Below are 19,651 nucleotides of genomic sequence, written 5' to 3' on the forward strand. Positions count from 1 at the left end.
TCCTCAAATAGGTAATCTAACATCTAACTTCTCACTTCAATGCAAAATATAGTCCAATATCCTATTCCTTTCAAGTATCCTGCATACCTGAATCAGGTTTCAGGCAAGGGCCCACTGCAAAGCTAACATACTCCTCCAGCCAATACTGTGCTGCAGAACATTGTTAAAATGAAAAGGTATCCCCCGTTCTAACGTCTGATGCAGAATCACGTATACCTGTTTTACCACTGATGGATGCATGTCTCACCAATTCTTGCTCCTGTGCAGGCAATGGGTTTCAATATGAATTGGCCACACACTTCTTCCTCACATCTATCCTGAATCATCTTTATTACAAATTAAACCAATTACTTATTATTCTAGCTACAATGAACACAGAGAAAAGTTGTCTCCTCTTTAAAACCTTGAAAGAATCAACCCATACTCTTGAAAGAGTCAACCCATGCCAAGAGGAAGAGCTTTGAAAAAAACCACACACGATTCCTCTAATAATCTTTTATAGTTCTGATAACATCTTTCAGATTATGTCAGCTCACAGCTACTGCGCACACTCAGATAACACCACAGCACTGCACACCTAATAAGCAGTAAAATAACCCACTTCCATTTCACAACTAGAGAAGCACATCAGTATATTTTTTATATTATATTTTATATGTCTATAAAACACAGGGATGGCCAACTAATCACACATTTAACCATCATGCTTCGTTATTACTGCAACTCCTGTGAAGGAGGAAAACCTTCAGTCCTTAAAAAGGCTGAAAAATACACTCAAAGCAACTATCAGCTTGCCTTGCAAATCAAATCAATGTGAAATGTCACTTGTCTGCTCCTCTCTAAGCATTGGCTTTCTACTGAGTACAAGCTCGAACTAACTCTAAGCCCCTTCCCTCCTCTCCCTCCCTTTGTGACCATGGCTGCCCCAAAACCTCTGCTCTAACACAACAGCCAAATTACTGACCAACACCAAGAAGCTTGGAAGTACAGAAAGCAGCTCTGACAGGCACTGTAGCTACATTACCAAAAACCATTACCTGCAAGAATTATCAGTCACCATGGGTCTAATACCCTTTTAGATTAGTGGGGAAAATTGTTTTCAGTGTCTATTCTCCTTTCCGCAGCCCACACATCTACAAAAACAAAGGCAAAGCTCTACAGAAAAGCTAGCCAGCCTTCCTACAGGCCAGAAGGTATTTCTCTCTCAAGGTCTGCAACCCTGAAAGCAGGGCACATGACTGCTTAGCTAGAGTCATTAAGTAGTTCATTTAAACTGATTGTGATCTACCTTTTCAAATCTACTCTCAGTGAACTATGGGGATCCAGAAAATGATGATTTTTTTTCCCCCACTCTGGAAGAGTTTAAAAAGAGAACTTTAAACTCAAATGGTGATGTACAAAAATGATTTATTTCTGGTTTAGCTTTTATTTGTTTCTCCAGCTTAGAAATCAGGCCTTCTTTCTCTCCCAATTAAAAAAAAAAAAATATAAATCAAGAAGTATGCATTATTATTTTTACTTCACATCTACAGCAATATCTAATAATTTTTTCTACATAATTTAAATTCTAAATACTCCAATTATAAATTACATTATTATATTTCTACTGTGAATAATATTTCATTTTGCTTGGATGACAACAGTAACAACCACACAGGCATCTATGTGTTAAGTACCCTGATTATCATGAAAAAGCCAAAGCAAACCACTAGACTTGTATGCTTTAGGAAGCAGTACCTAATTATTTCAATATAGAAACAGTATCCTTCATGCTGAGACTGGCTTGAAGAAAGATAGCCATTGTTTTCGTTATTTAAATGAAATAAAGTTCTCCAGCTAGAATAGATGTATGGTTGTCAGCATCATGAATGTTTTAAGTAGAAACGATTTACAGTTATGAAACCAAACAGCTACAGAGCTTTGTCACTCTCACCTGGCATTGGCAAAAGGCCAGGCGTCCCTCCAAGCAGTCGCCATTTTGCAGGTTGATGTCAAGAATATCCCAGAAGTCCAAATCCTTTAGCAGGTGCTAAAAGAAGAAGTGGAAGATTATCCTTTGCATCTGACAGTCCTGTTTGGAAGTGGGTTTTGTTTTAAAACAGTTGACAATGAAAAACAAACAGTAAAATCTGCTTTTGTTTGCAGAGGACACTCTTAAATGTGAGGGTCTAAAAACCACCAGGCTTAAGAAGTGCCAGTTAGCTATCTGCAAACAGGTACAGAAGCGAGCACTGCAGACAAAGCAGTGACACCACACACCAATAGCTATAAATGCCGTAGCCTTTATCACAGCGCCCTACCACTGAGCTACAAGTATAACCTTCCTGTACATATTTAACAACAGAGCACACTGACCTGCAGTGTTGCTAATCTTAGCACAAGCACACTACAAAGCAAAACTCTCCCTGACATTAATGTTAACCGGCACATGCAAGTTAAAACAAACTGAAAAATGAAGTACAATTGTTATGGAAAGTTAAAGCCAGATTTTTATCTCTGAGTGATTTTGTCATGACAAATATTAGATGTCATCTGAGGCTTGTTCTAAGCAAGGATTTAATCCACAACCATAATGTAGGTCACTAGTTTTGATACAGTTTGTGCCTAGTATTCATTCCAAGGAATCAGACTCAGCACTAACATTAATAGCTGTCAAGAGTGTACATGTGGTTTCTTTTTACACTACCATTTAATAAAAGAAAATAATCCAATTAAGCAGACATCACAATATTTTTTTGCTGGCTGGCTTATTTATTCAATCATTAAAGCAGTATTTAATTTACAACAAAGCACCACCCTCTAATCCTATACATCCAAAAACGTTCATGTTTAAAACCTGAACCGCCCTTGCCGTTTCTGCTGCCCTTTTGGTTTTCAATGAGCTTCAGTAACTCAAAAGAATTGCAACCAACTTGGTAACTAAAAAAGAAAGCTTTGATGAATGGGAAAAGTTCACAACAGGGGAGGAAAAAAGCCTTTCTAAAATAGCCAGGTGTTCACCTCAACCCATACCAACTTCAAACAGATGCAAGGACAGTAGTTGAAGCTGATTTCAGACTAAGGACATGAAAGATGAGCTTTATATTCTTATGCTTTTATAATGTTAGAACAAATTCATTTTTAGATAAAGAATAGTATACTCCCCTACTCTCCAATTCTTTCACATAAAGTTTGCTCTGAAAATAGCATGGCTGAGTTCCAGTCTTTCAACTACTATTTGATCACTGCCAAATATTTGCAAGTTCAGATTTTTCCACATTCCACCCATCTACTTGGTTGTAGTTCACATAGTATCTACTATGTTTTGTCTTACTTTTAGGAGTAAATGTACTGTGGCAAGTGATCAAGTCAGTCATGAAAACAGAATGAATTACTTCGAAATACAAAACTGAAATAGTATTGGAAGAAGAGCCCCTGACAGTCTATCACCCAAATGAAGGTTTAACCTGAGGAAGGGGTGACTGGCCTAAGAGAACAACCCTGCTTGGCAGCGGAAGAGGTAGAGGTTTACTTAAGGTATGGGTGGCAATGCTTGTACATGGCCTTGCACCCTCATGACACATTGTGTCTTCAATTTCAGTTGAAGGATCAGTTTGTTCAGTAACACTTACTCTAAATGGACAAAAGTGGTAAGCAATTCTTCAAAAGATATTAAGAGCACAAGTAGAAGCCTGCAAGAATCTCACTATCCCCATATCACAAGGGGATCCAAGAATTTTCTGTAGAGTAGCTCATAAGATCTAAATGACACAGATATTCCAAGTCTATAATTTACATATATGGCTGGGTTTGGTTTTTTTCCCCTTTTAGAGATGTTCTGCTGAATTTTAAATTTTTTAATTAAAGTAAGTTTATAAACCATTATATTACTGAATTCTGTTAAACCAAGAGTTACATTCTGCTTAATGGACTTAATAGATATCACTAACTTAAACGCATTTGTGTACAGTGTTATTAAAACTTAAGTAGTCAACAGCATTAGCAGATCAAATACTCACTTTGCAACCATAACCGGTGACAGCGCAATTGCCCATTAGGGTACTTGTGTGTGTGTCCTTATAGGGTAGCTCTGTGAAGAATATATGCACGCTACTTCAGGATGCACGTGCTCATTAATACACACACTGGCATTTTATACATAAATTTTTATCTCTAGTGCCTATCATTTATTTACAGGTTATTTATGTGGAATGTACCCAAGCTTATTTATATCGGATTTAAAAGGTGCTTGAAGTTGTGTTTCACTGGGAAAAAATATTAATACCTTCAACCATATCTTTTCTGGTCTTTGCATAGTCACATACTGAGTTCAACTCCACCCAATCCAAGTATTTCCCCACACTTAACAGAAATACGTCTAATGCCCAGAGGGCACACTGTACATCTCGCAGCTCCCACGCTAGGCAGTCATCTACCAGATGCTGCCTTGTGTGAAACCCTGGTACACTCCTGTTGCTCATGCTCAACAAATATATTCCCAAAAGCTTTAACTACGAGAGCCAGTGCATCCTCCACAGGCATGTTGTTATGCACTACAGAGAAGACATAGCTGGCATTACAAAGCTTGTGTTTTCATCCACTTCACACATTTACAAAAAGATACAAAAATACAACTGTTAAGTCTGTGCAATATAATTGAGTGAGATTTTAAACCCTTCAGTTCAGTATTGATATAGCCCTCCTGTAGCTGCAGAGGTTAGTTTTGATTTAGCACCAGTATATGAAATTCATCTGAAAAAAATGAAAAGTTGTAATTTCTCCTTCCCACTGTCAAAACATTATTGGTCATTCATGATCTAAAGCTAAAACTGAAATAAAGATTCCCAATTCCATACAAAGGCTTTCACAAACAACTATACCTGAAATAATAGGATTAGTACAGATTTTTTTCTTAATTTCAGAATATTTTTACCTAACTGGAAAACAGGCAGTTACTTTCCCTCCGGGAGAAATTGCCTTTTTACTATTGTGTTCTTGATACAAGAAAAAGATGTGGAATTTGTACATTTACAGTAAAAATTTCTGAAACAAATACAGATAAAAACTTTAAGAAGGACTTTGATTCATTTACACAGAATCAATGCAAGAAAGTGAAATTTTAATTAAGCAATTTCTATATAGCTTCCTATCATTATTATATGTGACAATTTGTTGTATGTATTTTATGCCATTTAAGCAGCAATCCAGGACAGATATTTAATCACTCTATGTATTATGAATTATTAGAAATTAATTCAGTGAACTATTTCAAAGCTGTCTCATTTTAACTAGGTCAAATTCTGTTACCCAGAAGTGCAATGAATCAGCATTTAAAATTTAATGGGTTTAAAAAAATTTAAACTGCAGTTCTGAATGGGGACTACTTTAAGTGACATCTCTCAAACAAGCTAAACTTTCTTTGGATAGAATAATGAAGCATGATTACAATGCAAGAGAAGAGTGCTATGTTGGCCTGTTCAAGAATACAAACCCATCATTTTTTACTTCTTGAAGTGCATGTGTGAGATCTGACTTATGTACGGTATATTATTTCCACTACAAGACCAGGTTCTTGTAACTGATTGCCTATAACTCTAGCATAATCCCCTGAAGAAAAGAGAAGTTGGTTATACACAAATAAAAGTCTGTCATGGTTTCGCATTGCCGTGCTGTTGCCATATTGTACATGCCAGAAGCCACAAGTATCAAGTCCAGTGTTGTGAGGTATAAACCGCCCCCCTCCAAACAGTATGTTCATTGATCAGAAACACTTCCTACAATACCAAGAAGTAACTGTGATCCCTACCTTATGCCATACAGAGAAAGCTGAAATTATTTGTCAAAGTATAGTAGGAAGCTGTAATATACATAAAAGGAAGGTTTTTTTTAGTTAGTGATTCCTGCTTGATCATGTTTTAGTGCTAGATTTGAGAGTGAAATATGAATAATTTCAATAATTAGTGTATTTAGCATTTGATTCTATCTCATCATCCTAGTATACCGGGAAATACTCAACTGAAAAGAATACAGTCTATTATGAACTATTACACTGGCATTAGTGTAATTTTGTTAGTAGCCTGTTTTTTTAAAAAAACACTGAAGATAGAGGGCACAACAATTAAGGGTAGTGATCCATATGTTCTGAGGATAGATGCTAAACATTATCCTTTAAGAATTTTACTAATATCTTGAGTTTAGACTTTTAGACTAGGAATATCACATTTCATACTGATACCAATGTGGAGAGATGAAAGTCACAAGCTCCATTTGCTTCACCAACAAAAAAGCTGGCTAACACTGATCCTGAAATTACCCATGGGACAGCAGACAGTCAAGGAAGAACTGTGTCTTATTTTTCATATGCTGTAGTACACCTACTTTTTTAAACAGTTCTAAAAGTGTTTCATTTACATATTAAAGCAACATATTTGGGCTTAAAACAACTGAAAACAAATTGATTTGTCAGCTTCAATTATTTTTATTTCAAAAAATTAGAAGTCAATTTACAACCTGCTCTGATTATCCCACGTGATCTTTGCATTTCAGGCACATTAACCAACCCAGCTGCGGCAGCTGTACTTCTTCCTATCTGGATTTCAAGTCCCTCTACTACTGACTAAACATTTCAATAGACCACTAAACCATGATAGTGGCAGAGAATTTCCAACTCACATTTGAAGAGATTATGTACCACTACATTTCTGCAACACTCCATGAACCGAAACAGAAAGTCTCTGGTGTATTCCCAATCATATTTGAGTATCAGAAGGGGATATGTCAAACACGGAGGTCAGTGAGGAAGAAGGAAATTAAATACTGTATTTACAGCACCAGAATTCAATACAAAGAAAAGCAACTGTCTCAGCTTAAAATTCTGTTGATTCCATTATTTGAAGATGTGTGAAGGCAGAATATATGGTCTACGTTTCCTGTAAGTTTCAAATGCATTAAATACATAGGGAAGTGATACCCATAACAAATCTGGTATTAAACACTTTGCTACAGGGAAAAAGAGAGAAATGAAAGTTAGAATATCAAAGCAGCAATAACGAATTCAAAGCAGCTACAGTTTAGTTTAGATTTCAGTTCTCTAGATAGTCCTCTTAGACGAATAATGAATTCTGTGTATTTGAGTGGTTAAGATCTCTCTGTATTCAAGTTGACCCAGCTCACCTCCAGAAGATGAACAGAGCAACAAAATGAAAACTAACGCTTTTCTGAGATTAGACACACTTGTGATAGAAGTTTGTCTCCTGTTTAACAGAATGTTACTCTAAGAATTCATATTTCCAAGTGTTCTTCTAGTTTTGCTTCAAGTACTAAGAACTAGACACTAGACAAAATACTTGAAAGTCCTTTCATATAGCCAACTAGCCAACTTCCATTTTTCCTTCTGTTGGCAACTGTGAAAGGAATCTTTCACATTAGAAAGGTATCTGATGTGGATCAAAACCTGCAAAGATTACTCAGACAAAGACAGTATCTGAAACTACTTTTAGTATGTCTAGATTAAGAGACGACAAAATCCAACCAAATGCTGCAAGGTGGCCTTTAAAACAGGAAAGAGAAATTATGATTGGATTAAGATCAGACTTAATTCTGAAGTCAATTTTTTTTAAGAACCTAGACAGGTACCTCATGGCTGTCATTCTCCAAAGCCTGGGAGATGCATAAGAAATTTTAGGACTACCTAGAAGTATTAAGGAGATCCAGAAACTTTAAATAGGCATAATCTCCAAACATTATCTACATATTTGCAGCGTCACATTTCTGAACTGGGTTACACTTACCTATGTAATTACCATCGTTGTAACAGAATTTGGTGAAAAAAAATCTTAGTGGAAACCTACTTTTGCTCCTTGCTGATGGCAACAATGACAGTCAGAAGGTGTCTCATTCTTTCTGCATCTGTTGGTTAAACTGCAGGTATAGCTTCTCTCTACAGTCATTCCTGGTGCAGTCATCTGCAACCAAGTGAAAAATCAATTAAGCAACAGCACAGACTGCAAAACTATATTAGAGTATCACCAAGTCTTCACTACTTGACCATTTAACAATACTGTCAAAAATGATAAAAATAGTTCTTTGAAGCAAGTTGGGTTCCCCCCCCACCCCCCCCAAAATTTGTTACAGACATGCAAGAAGGCATAAGAAACATGGTTAAACTTGGCTGCAGACTTCTCAGAATTAATCTACTGAGAACAGCCCATTCATCTATTCCAACCCACAGACGATTATTTTTGCCCCATTCTCTCCTGAACTTTCTTCCATTTTGATGCTGGGACTCAAATCTCACTCTAAGGGAAGGCAGTGAGAGACTAGGAAAAACCAGACTGCTTTTTTTTTGCTAGCCAGACAGTAGGAGCTAAACTGGAGCATTTTTCATCTGTGTTAAAGGACACTTCACCCAAATACTTTTAAGAGCCATGTTGAAAAAATACCCACACTGGGCACACACCAATGTAGGAGTCAGAAATGAGCTTGCTTGCCTATCTCCAACACATAGTCACCTTCCAATTTTTTTGGATCTGCAAAATATACACACAGTTCTTCCTCACAGGGTGTTTTGCACTCCCTAAATAACACAAGAGAGTTATACCACTAGTTCTCAAACACTAACCACTTCTAGCTCCTAGTTCCCCATCACATATCACATCTCAGCCCCACCCCAAATAAATGGACGCTCATGAGCTGGAGCCCTGAGAAGTAAGCCCTGCTCTCACAGCCTGCTCTACAGCCTCAGTGCCAGATAAACCCACTGACTGCCAGAAAAGATGATACTGTAAACAAATCTTTCAGAATTTTGCTTTGCTGCAAGGTGGTAGCAATACAGACCATCTACTACCTATTGCAATCCATACCTTCCAGTTCTGCTCATTTCAATAACTGGCTGAATTTTTCAAATGCTGAACATGGATATACAGCATTTTATTGGCATGACCTTTCAAAACAAATTAAGAGGTGAAAACACCAGGAAAAACAGTAATTGTCACATTCTGCTAAACATTTCTCTGGAACTATTAGTCTTCACAATCTTCCTAGCAGTCTTAAAGGAGGAATAAAACAACAAATACAATTCCAGGTCTATTGCTCACTGACTTACCTGCGCAAAAAAACAGGTAGTTAAAGCAATATCCCTCTTGCACCATCTTGGAAGAACTCAGACTGAGCACAGGTAAAACGGTAAGTGATCCTGCAATTCAATTAGCAATTATTCCTCACACAGATCTTCCCACATGCTGCAACACTCACACCATTCATTAACTTGTCCTAGATATCATGGGATTAACAACTTCTTTAGATAGTTACAGAAAACTCTCATAAATATTCTTCTCTACCCTGAAGGGAAGTACCTATGTATTTTTGCCACTGAGTTCTACCAAGGATTAAACTTATTTCTCACATTCTTACACTCAGCTTTTATTATCCCTGTCTCCTTTTATTGGGCAGATCTCCCCATACAGCTAATGCAAATATGGGTGTCATTGTCAATATCTTTTTCCCTTCCACCACAGGAATGCATGGTAAGCAACATGAATTCTTAAAGTATCTGCCTTCCCTGAAGTTCCAGCATAATGTCCTGTGATAAACATCCACCTGGTCTGCTGGGAACCCAAGAAACCCCTGGTGATATACAAAAATGCTGCAGTAGAAAACCAGACCAGAGATTTTTTTTACCTAATCCTAGTATAGCCTGTATGCAAGCTCCTCAATAATGGGCTCCTGCCATACTCCCACATTTTATAAATTTGCTGGATTGCATCCACATATTCAAATGCAACTCATGCTCCCAAATGTGCTGCTATACCTGGATATACCTGCCAGCTTTCCCTGGGACATGGTACTCTGTCCTACTGGCCTTGACAGCCTTTTTGCTGCACTAAGAATGAATCTTTCTATCAGCTCTCAGAGGCCACACCACAATTTTTGTGAGCATCACTTAGCACTTCAAGCCTCAACCACTCACCAAAGAGTGGTACCTCCTGAAAATAACCAGAGTTATGATTTTTCTATAATGATTTAAGGCTACCACCAGTAGACCTTGAAGGGAGACTGACAGATATTACGAACTTGTCTGTCAACTATAGACAAAAGTGCATGCTCTAAGAAGGAACAGGAGCTAGTTACAATTCTTACCTTTCTAGGAGTACTGGTATCTCATACTAATTTTCTTTCCCTGTCAAATGCTCATATTGCTGCCCAAATAGCTCTTCAAAGCTAAGGAGAAAACATGTTTTGAATGCACTCTTCAATTTAAAATAAAAGGCCAGTTCATGCACAATGTTTCTTCCATGCTTATGGGGGGATTTAAATAAATCACATATCAATTTTCAAAATACTAAATGTAAGGGAATGCTGCTAATTGAATGTATATGTTTCACCAAAACTGAACTGATGCAGAAGACTGTTCCTTAGAACTCATACAAGCTCATTTTGCAGTAGCAGCTAGTTGCTCTTCTTGCTATTCTGCATTTTCTGTTGCTCCCAGCACCTCCAGTTATCTCACCACATAAATTCTCTGTATTTCATGGGGATATAAAGCATCCTTTCACTAAATATAGATCAGGCTAATAAAATGAGGGTTTTGAAATCTATTTTTTGCTTTCCTAGAAGGGTAAAAGGCACATAAGCCTGGCACAATGTTTTAACTCCAGATTTTAAATAATTTGGCATTCCTTAGAAGGCTACATTTTTCAGCACTGAAGCTTTTTTTAGCTTACAAATTCAAAGACTTAATCAAAAGAAGAATATTTAAAACAACTGGCAAAATCATTAGCTGCACTTCTAGAAAACCATTTTGGCAAGAGAGATTACTCCAACACACCATCTACATCAGACATCTGTGGACTAGCCACTTACATTGCTAAAGAGAATATCTATCTTCGTAAGGTCCTTTTGCTCTTGAAATTAAATACCCTATTTTGAAAACCACTCTCATACTTCGGATTGTAAGCACTTGCAAGATCTTTGGTAAACAGACAAGATGGAATGGGTGAAATAAAGCCTTACAGTATATCCCTATTTTTTATATCCATGTATTTTTATTCCTATTCTACAGATTGGAAAATAATCAGCAGTAATTGATGGTTATTTGTCATAACTATTTGTAATAGTCACAAAAATGGACAGATATTTCATTTCATATGGTTATTCTTACATCTAAAGTGAAATTTTGAGTAACATTTTAATCTAAGAAAACCCATTTAGAGATGTAAAAATCAAAAGACAAATAATTCATATCACAGGTGAGAGATCAAGTTGCAAATAGAAGACCAACATGTTAAAATTAGGCCAAATGCAAGTTAGTTTTGTGCTCAGTACAATTATAATCCTGTCAAGCTGTACATCTCATTCTTAAAACTCCCTAGTAATTCATTAAAAAAGCCTCACTTACCTTCCTACAAGAGTCACTATAACAAAGCTTCTTAAAGGACCACATCACCTAATCCCATTGCAACATTTTTCTAAACTGTATGAATAACAAATTAATAACATGAAATTTACTTAACCATAGCTTGACCTGAGTTAGAAGATGTTAAAACTCTTGAGAACTTTTCTTCAAGCATCTTCTATATAGCTAGATTTAGTCTGTAGTGGAGAGTAAGTTTCTCTTACCACTAATGGAAAGAAAAAAGTTAAGGAAAGAGGTAAATAATTACAAAATCGTCAAAAATTGCAGGATGACTCCAGAGCTGATAAAATATGCACCTATGCATTCTGAAAAAGAATACGAGAAAAGCCCCATTTGCTCTTGAAACAAAGCATATGTATTGGCTTTGCGTGGCAAGGTTTTGGTGGCGGGGGGGGGGTGTGGTGTGTGGTTACGGGGGTGGCTTCTGTGGGAAGCTGCTGGGGGCTTCCCCTGTGTCCAACGGAGCCAATGCCAGCTGGCTCTGGGACAGACCCACTGCCAGCCAAGGCCGAGCCAATCAGCAATAGTGGTAACGCCTCTGGGATAACATTTTTAAGAAGGAAAAAAGTTGCTGGGACAGACAGAGGCAGCAGCCAGAGAGAGAGAGCATGTGGGAGAAACAGCCCTGCAGACACCAGGGTCAATGACGAAGGAGGGAGGGGAGGTGCTCCAGGTGCCGGAGCAGAGATTCCCCTGCAGCCCGTGGTGAAGACCATGGTGAGGCAGGCTGTCCCCCTGCAGCCCATGGAGGTCCACGGTGGAGCAGATCTCCACCTGCAGCCTGGGGAGGACCCCACGCCGGAGCAGGTGGGTGCCCGAAGGAGGCTGTGACCCCCTGGGAAGCCCACGCTGGAGCAGGCTCCTGGCAGGACCTGCGGATCTGTGGAGAGAGGAGCCCACAGAGCAGGTTTTCTGGCAGGACTTGTGACCCTGTGGGGGACCCACACTGGAGAAGTGTGCTCCTGAAGGACTGCACACCGTGGAAGGGACACATGCTGGAGCAGTTCATGGAGGACTGTCTCCTGTGGGAGGGACCCCACGCTGGAACAGGGGAAGAGTGTGATGAGTCCTGCCCCTGAGGAGGATGAAGCGGCAGAAATAATGTGTGATGAACTGACTGTAAACCCCATTCCCCGTCCCCCTGTGCCGCTGGGGGGGGTTGGTAGAGAATCTGGGAATGAAGTTGTACCCGGGAAAAGGGAGGGGTGGAGGGAAGGTGTTCTGAGATTTGGTTTTATTTCTCATTACCCTACTCTGGTTGATTTGTAATAAATTGAGTTAATTTTCCCCAAACTGAGTCTGTTTTGCCCGTGATGGTAATTGGTGAGTGATCTCTCCTGTCCTTATCTCGACCCACAAGTCCTTTGTTATATTTTCTCTCCCCTGTCCAGCTGAGGAGGGGGAGTGATAGAATGCCTTTGATGGGCACCTGGCATCCAGCCATGTCAACCCACCACAGCGTAACACAGGACAAACTTTTCAAAAAGTATCTAGAATCAAGCCTGTACACCATTGTTGTGGTTTAGCCCCAGCCAGCAACTAAGCACCACGCAGCTGCTCACTCACTTCCCGTCCCACCCCTGCAGTGGGATGGGGGAGAGAATCGGGGGGGGAAGGTAAGACTCATAGGTTAAGAACAGTTTAATAGAACAGAAACGAAGAAAATAATAACGATAATAATAACAATAATAAAATGACAATAATAATAATAAAAGGATTGGAATATACAAGTGATGCACAATGCAATTGTTCACCACTCACCAACTGATGCCCAGTTAGTTCCCAAGCAGAGATCCCGCCCAAGGCCAACTCCCCCCAGTTTATATACTGGGCGTGATGTCACATGGTATGGAATATCCCTTTGGCCCGTTTGGGTCAGCTGCCCTGGCTGTGTCCCCTCCCAACTTCTTGTGCCCCTCCAGCCTTCTTGTTGGCTAGGCATAAGAAGCTGAAAAATCCTTGACTTAGTCTAAACACTGCTTAGCAACAACAGAAAACATCAGTGTGTTATCAACATTGTTCTCATACTGAACCCAAAACATAACACTATACCAGCTACTAGAAAGAAAATTAACTCTATCCCAGCCAAAACCAGGACAACCATAAAAGTTGTCAATTCAAATCATTACAAGAACATCCACTCTTTTTGCCAGACTTAAACTCAGTAGCCAGGTACCTGTAACAGACAGCACTTTGGAATTCAATCTCAAAGAGCAGAGTCTAGAATTTGGTAGGCTTCAAGGCATGAGATGTTTTTCTTAGGTATTTTATCTATTTATATGACCAGATTACTATTGAAATTAATGTATATTTCTGCTATAGCATTACGAATATTTTTGTTAAACACATAGGATGTTCAAAGCCTCAGAATAAGTTCTATTTATGCTACTGAAAGTTTCTTACCTATTCAGATGTTCAAAATTCTTTGAATAATCATCTTGGGAAGAATGGCTCTTCTAACATGATTTGTAAGGATTTATACTAAAAGAATTAAGAATATGAGGTTAGGTATATGTTACCAGAAAAGTCTTTTAAAAGCTATAATAATGCAAAGTGTTAAACAATGATAGAATAAGCACATTTAACAGATTTTCATACTACATTTGTTTTTTCAAGAGTGTTATTATATCACATAAAAGTGATGTACTATTTCTACTTCACCACTCTTTTATTAACGAACTCTAGGGAGATGTGAAAAGGTCATGTTTCCTTGTTTGGGTTTGCCTAACCTACTGAATGCGTTCTGATACACTACGCAGCAGCTCAGTTCCTCCTGACATCGTTTAAAGAAAGCCTAGAAAAGTACACTGATATCACAACAGTTATTGCAAAATTTTGCAGCCTCAGTGGGACATTTTAAACCAAGATTTCCGCTTACACAAGATCATTCTAAAGCTTTTGCTTCATCCATTTTCCTTTGAATAAAGAGGTACTGAACAGTTTACAGCAGGAAGTGCCTTTGTTAAGCATCAGCAGCCTACAGGATCTAAAGTGACTTATGTTAATATTTCATTTATTTGCTTTCCATAAGATGTGGCACTTGTACACCACTCACATTCTAAATTAAGAACGTTTTTGGATTACAGTATTGAAGACATACCTTACTGAAAAGCTACATCCTGAACTCACCATATGAACTTGCCATAGGACAAACTTGTACATACTTGCTTACTTTGGCTTGTACCAAGAGATGTCTTTCATAAGTACAGCTTTGTTAGAAAATAAGTCAGGGGTTTTTTTATTTTTCACCCCTCTATTTTTCTATTGCAGTGGTTATAAGGATTCTCCAAAACAGAGCTGAGATATGTTGCACTTTATTTGTACTAATTGCTGGACTTCCCAAAGATCCTATGTTCTAAGACAAGAGACATGCAGAGGATGGTGCAGAGGAAGATTATCTAATGCACGTATTAATGCAAACATGATAGCCCTAGGGGTGTGTGTTTTGTTTTTTAAAGATACTGATAACCTAACTGAGCATAAATAATAACAGATAATCCATTTAACTTCTGTATATTATCTAGAAATATTGTGTTTTTCCTCAAAAGATGATTAACCAAAAGCCTCAATAGAAATTATCTCCCACTTCTCCTGCATAACTGCAATACTATAGAGAGAAGAGCAAGGAAAGTTCACTTAACAGAGGAATTGTCATGTTATTTCAGAATATACTCTTTTGGAAGCAGGTATGGGATGGAGCAAAGTGAGAGACAAAAAAACCATAACCAGAGTGTGCTTGTGGTTATTTTGTTTGTTTTTAATAAGACACACTTATGCTTGGAAGGAATCACTGTTTTACAAAAGTAGTATCAAACGTTAACAGTTCAGGACAAGCAGACAGCTGAATGCAAACAACCCTCAAAGCAGCTGCTGTGAATAGGATCTCAGGCTGAACAAAAAAATGCCCAGAACCACAGCTGGAAACAACAAGAAATACAGCATACCCAGACAAGCCAACAGGGTATACGGCTCATCGTTTCAAAAGCCAACAAACTTCCTATTCCCACGTCTAGCACAAAGCAGACTGTGAGCAGAAGAGTTCAACCAAGTGATCAGATGCCAACTTTCAGGAAGCTGTAAGCCATATGAAAATAGCTGTAACGGCACCACAACCTGTGCTACTGCGCTCTGCACCCATCGCAGCCAGTATTAACACCTTTGGGCTATACTACTCTGCAGTGGCAGCTGCCAGCCAGGGAGGGAGATGGGGACATACCCATGGGGAATGACCAGGCAGATGGGAACAGTGGCCTCACCTCCTCTCAAGGTCTGTCTACCCACAGCAAAGATATGATACTGCTATATCCAAAAGGAAAAAACAGGTTCAGCTTTCAGTCTTGGGTTCTCTACACTGTTAATAACAACCAGTTTGGTTTTCATATAAGCCTTTATTATTATGGTGTAACATCTTTGCCATAAATGTAAGATTTCAAAGTAAAATATCCTTGTTCTAAACACATATATTTCAACCTGAAAGTCAATAAAAGAAAACAACTTTTATCATATGAGGGAAGACACCTGAAGAACTAAGGTACCCCTCAAAACAAGGAAAAAGCAGATGAATACACCTTTTCCCTGTCAGCTTTTTAGAAAGCCAAACATGAAGTGTCGGAAAGCGTGATAAATAAGAGGAGAGGCTGAGAAGACAACTACTTGGGAATTAAATGGGAAGGACTAGGAACCGGAAAAGCTGCATACACATGATTCAAGATTGAACAAGACTCCTATCCTAACACAAAAACAAGACAAAAAAAGTGAAAAATAAGTTGCTGAGGGAGTTTTGTTTAATTTGATATTCTATGTGCAATATCTAAAGACTCACTTTTTCCATAAACTGCTTCATAGCAACATTTCTGTTACATATTATTCACTTCAGAACACATGGAGTCTACCTGGATCTATGCCTGGGCTGAAAGTCAAGAAAGTTTGGAGATTAAGTATTGAAGACAAACAGCAGAGAACAGTCACTACAGATTAATAAAACCCTGTGCTAATTACAACATAGAACTTGCACAACATTCATAACAAAATGTGTTAAGAGGAACCATAAACTAAAAAAATGAATTAAGTTATCTTGGATACAAGAAGCCTGTCTTCTGAAGTGCTCTAAGGAGTAAGAGGGTGAGTTTTACTACTCCTGTCCTAAGTACCTAAAAGTACATAAAAACCTCACTCCAGTTGCAGAAAAAAAGCAGAGGAAGACAAATTAGCTTTACAGACTACTGAAATTCAAACTATTTTTAGCAGCTCAAGCCATAACATCATATTCAGTGTGGCAGAACAAGTTTCATACTACAATTCTAAGAAGTGAAAACAAATCTTCTGTTACATCAAGACACACACAAAATGTGTATTTCTATGCTATGCATACATTGCGTAGAGATGATCCTATGGATTTTCCTCAGATGTCCAACAAAAGGCTTTCTCTTTTCTACTGAAAATGTTGCTATTTGATAAAGCCTGTCTTCCAGGATAAACTTTTCTTATATTTTCTATAGGCCTGCTACAAGAAAAATGTAACAGAGAAAAAACATTCTGATCAGAATTTTTTTGTTGTCTAAACCAAGAAGCCCTGAATATGGATCTCCTTACAGAAAAAACCCCTGTAGTTCTGTGGATAAATAACACTTCTTAGGAAAAATGAGATGGAATGAAGAAAAAAAGAGAGTTTCTTGATAAGATTTTTAAGCATCCAAAATCTACTTAGGAAAGGAATATAAAGCATATAAACACTATCCTCATATCCCTAAATGTAAGTTAGGGTAATACTCCTCAAACTTGGAAGGTAATTATTACAATAAACAGATTTATAAAAATACAGGATTAGTAAATTCAAAAAGACTGAATTTTTAACAGCCTTAAACATTAACACAGTATCTCTGAAGTAGCATGTTGCCTCAAGAGGGAGGGATTGTTTAGAGAAAAATGAGCAGGGGAAGGGATTATGTTGATGAAAATGTGCAGGAGGAAGCTGGAAATGCAATCAAACTAAGAAACAAGTGACCCATCCTAATTATCTCTGATAGCAGATGCTGCTAACAGATGCTTTCACATTATGCTCAAAGTACAGCTGTGAGAACCAGAAATAGATACCAAAGATGCTAAACTCAGAAAGATGCATCCCTTGCACCTCGAAAAAAGATACTTGAGATATTCTAAGCTGACAAAGCATGTTTCTTCCAATCACCTCTGCGTTGTGAAGCAATCCAAATGTACACTAAACCCTTTCGCTTAAGCTGTTAATTTTAAGGCTTCAAGCATTATTAACGGATGCACTAACCCTAAGAAACAGCTTATTCAAGTCATCCTTGTAGTATGAAGACAGTTACATTGTCTTGTCTCATTCACCTTAGGCTAGTCACCAGAATTGCACAGAAGAGAGTAAAAGCGACTTGGGAGGAAAAAAAAAAAAAAAAAAAAATCGGGGAAATAAAAGCATTTTGAACTGCCCCAAAAGTTTTACATTACAAACAATAAAGGAATTATAGTTTACTTAAGCATCTCAAGGATTATTGCTCTTAGATTTTTTTTTTCTTTTTTGTGATGTAGGTTCAGCCTTTAAGTATCACAAATCATGAAAGCTTGAATAAAAACCAGCTTTAAGATATCTGTATCTGCTCAGAAGTAAACTTAATAGCCAGAGCAATATAAAAGAGATCAGCAGGAGATCTGCACATCAGCAAACTCACAGAATTATAAATAGCCTAGTGCAAATTACAACTTTCTGGTACTTTCAGGATGCTAGAAATCTCCAAGGGCTATGCAGAGCACTCCGTTTTTCAGAGTAGCATCTAACTTCTTGGGGTCTGATTAATTTAAGGTTCTACCGACTGCAAGAGTACAGTTGTAGTAAGGAAGAGAACATCATCTTCCCCAGCTCCTGTCTTTTGATGCAGTGAAATATTCTAGTGCTGATATCTGCTATAGTATTTATCAACAGCCAGAAGAAAAACACCACTGAGGTGCTTAGCCTTTCCATGTGGCTAACAGAATTCCAGCCACCACCAGTGGTAGCGTTTCTGCTGGTTTTTACACTGGCAAAACTAGTGTAAACTAGCTAGGCAAAACTATAATAAGCTGGACTCATAAATGCTCTGAAGAAAATATTACGCCATCATCTACATTCAGCAGGCTTTGCTTACAAAGCAAGAGTAACTTAAGACTTTCTAGAAGGCACAATTTTTTGCGATCACACTTAAAACCAATGAGAGCAAAATGACTACAAATCATATGTTCATGACTTTCCAAGTTCCCTTTAAGAAAGTCTTTGTACACAAGTAATGTCCTGCCCGTGGTCCACAGGAGAGAAGTGATACCACATCCCACCCCTGAGAATACTGCAGTTCTCAGTGCCTGCTTTTAAAGGACAGCAACACAAAACTCCCACTGGGCCACAAAATACCAATCCAGCCTCCAATACGGGTTAGCTGAAAACAGATGGCAGCGCAGAGAGCCTTGGTCCCTGGAGAGCTCACTAATCAAGTTAGTCTGTAACTCAAAAAGCTTTCATTTAGGAAAAAATCCAGTTCCATTACCTTTGTATCCTAGCTGGGACAGCAGGAGACAGCAGTAAGGGCCATGGGATCACGATGGTTGATCTCTGCACGTCCAATGGGGCCCTTACAACCTATAAAAAAAACAATCTTTAAACGCTACTTTTGGACACTCACTATTTCGGGTGTTACCACCCCCTAGGCGATGGCTACCGCCGAGACACAGCCGGGAGCTGCAGGGCAGAGGCCCCACCGACACGCCGCTGTCACTGCCCCCACCTGCGGGCCATCCCTCCGGTGCCACCCCGCTCCCCACCAGCAGGCGGAGGCACAGCCGCCGCGTCAGGAAAACACGCTCTTAAATAAAACTGGCGGGGGGGAGGACGGGACGGACGACGAGCGGAGGCACTTCGCGCCCCTCCTCCCGCCGGACATAGCGGCCCCGCACCCAGGGGAAGCCGCCCCGGGAGGGCCCAGGCGCCGCTGAGCTCGTGAGCCTCATGTCCTAAGGGAACCGACGGTCGGCAACGCCCACCCCAGAACCTCCCGCCATGCCTTACCGCCCCAGCACCCACCGGGCACTCACGGCTGCCCCGCCGGCAGCGGCACCACCGCTGCCCCAGAGCTCCGCACCCCACCGCCGCCGCCCTCAAATGGCTGGAGCCGCGCCCCTTCCCTCTCCGTAACCAATGCGGACCGCGCTTGCTGAGCAGGGCGTGGCGAGTGGGAGGCTGGCCAGTAGGGCGCGGCGTTGTTGTGGGGGCGG

At 39.2% G+C, this 19,651-nt stretch overlaps 1 protein-coding gene across 1 annotated transcript; it reads right to left on the reverse strand.

Annotated features, from left to right (window-relative positions):
- Positions 1-694: 694 nt before the first annotated feature.
- LOC128145837 (nuclear receptor coactivator 5-like) lies at positions 695-19,575 on the reverse strand. The gene is given in 13 exon segments (XM_052796569.1): positions 695-726; positions 1,934-2,029; positions 4,265-4,419; positions 4,421-4,573; positions 5,471-5,515; positions 5,517-5,586; positions 7,831-7,875; positions 7,878-7,943; positions 9,083-9,172; positions 10,117-10,197; positions 13,796-13,873; positions 18,928-19,019; positions 19,472-19,575. Coding segments are annotated over 9 exon segments (708 nt in total). The 5' UTR covers positions 9,129-9,172; positions 10,117-10,197; positions 13,796-13,873; positions 18,928-19,019; positions 19,472-19,575.
- Positions 19,576-19,651: the final 76 nt, after the last annotated feature.

The sequence above is a fragment of the Harpia harpyja genome, chromosome 9 (genome assembly GCF_026419915.1).
Source record: "Harpia harpyja isolate bHarHar1 chromosome 9, bHarHar1 primary haplotype, whole genome shotgun sequence".
NCBI classification, from domain to species: domain Eukaryota; kingdom Metazoa; phylum Chordata; class Aves; order Accipitriformes; family Accipitridae; genus Harpia; species Harpia harpyja.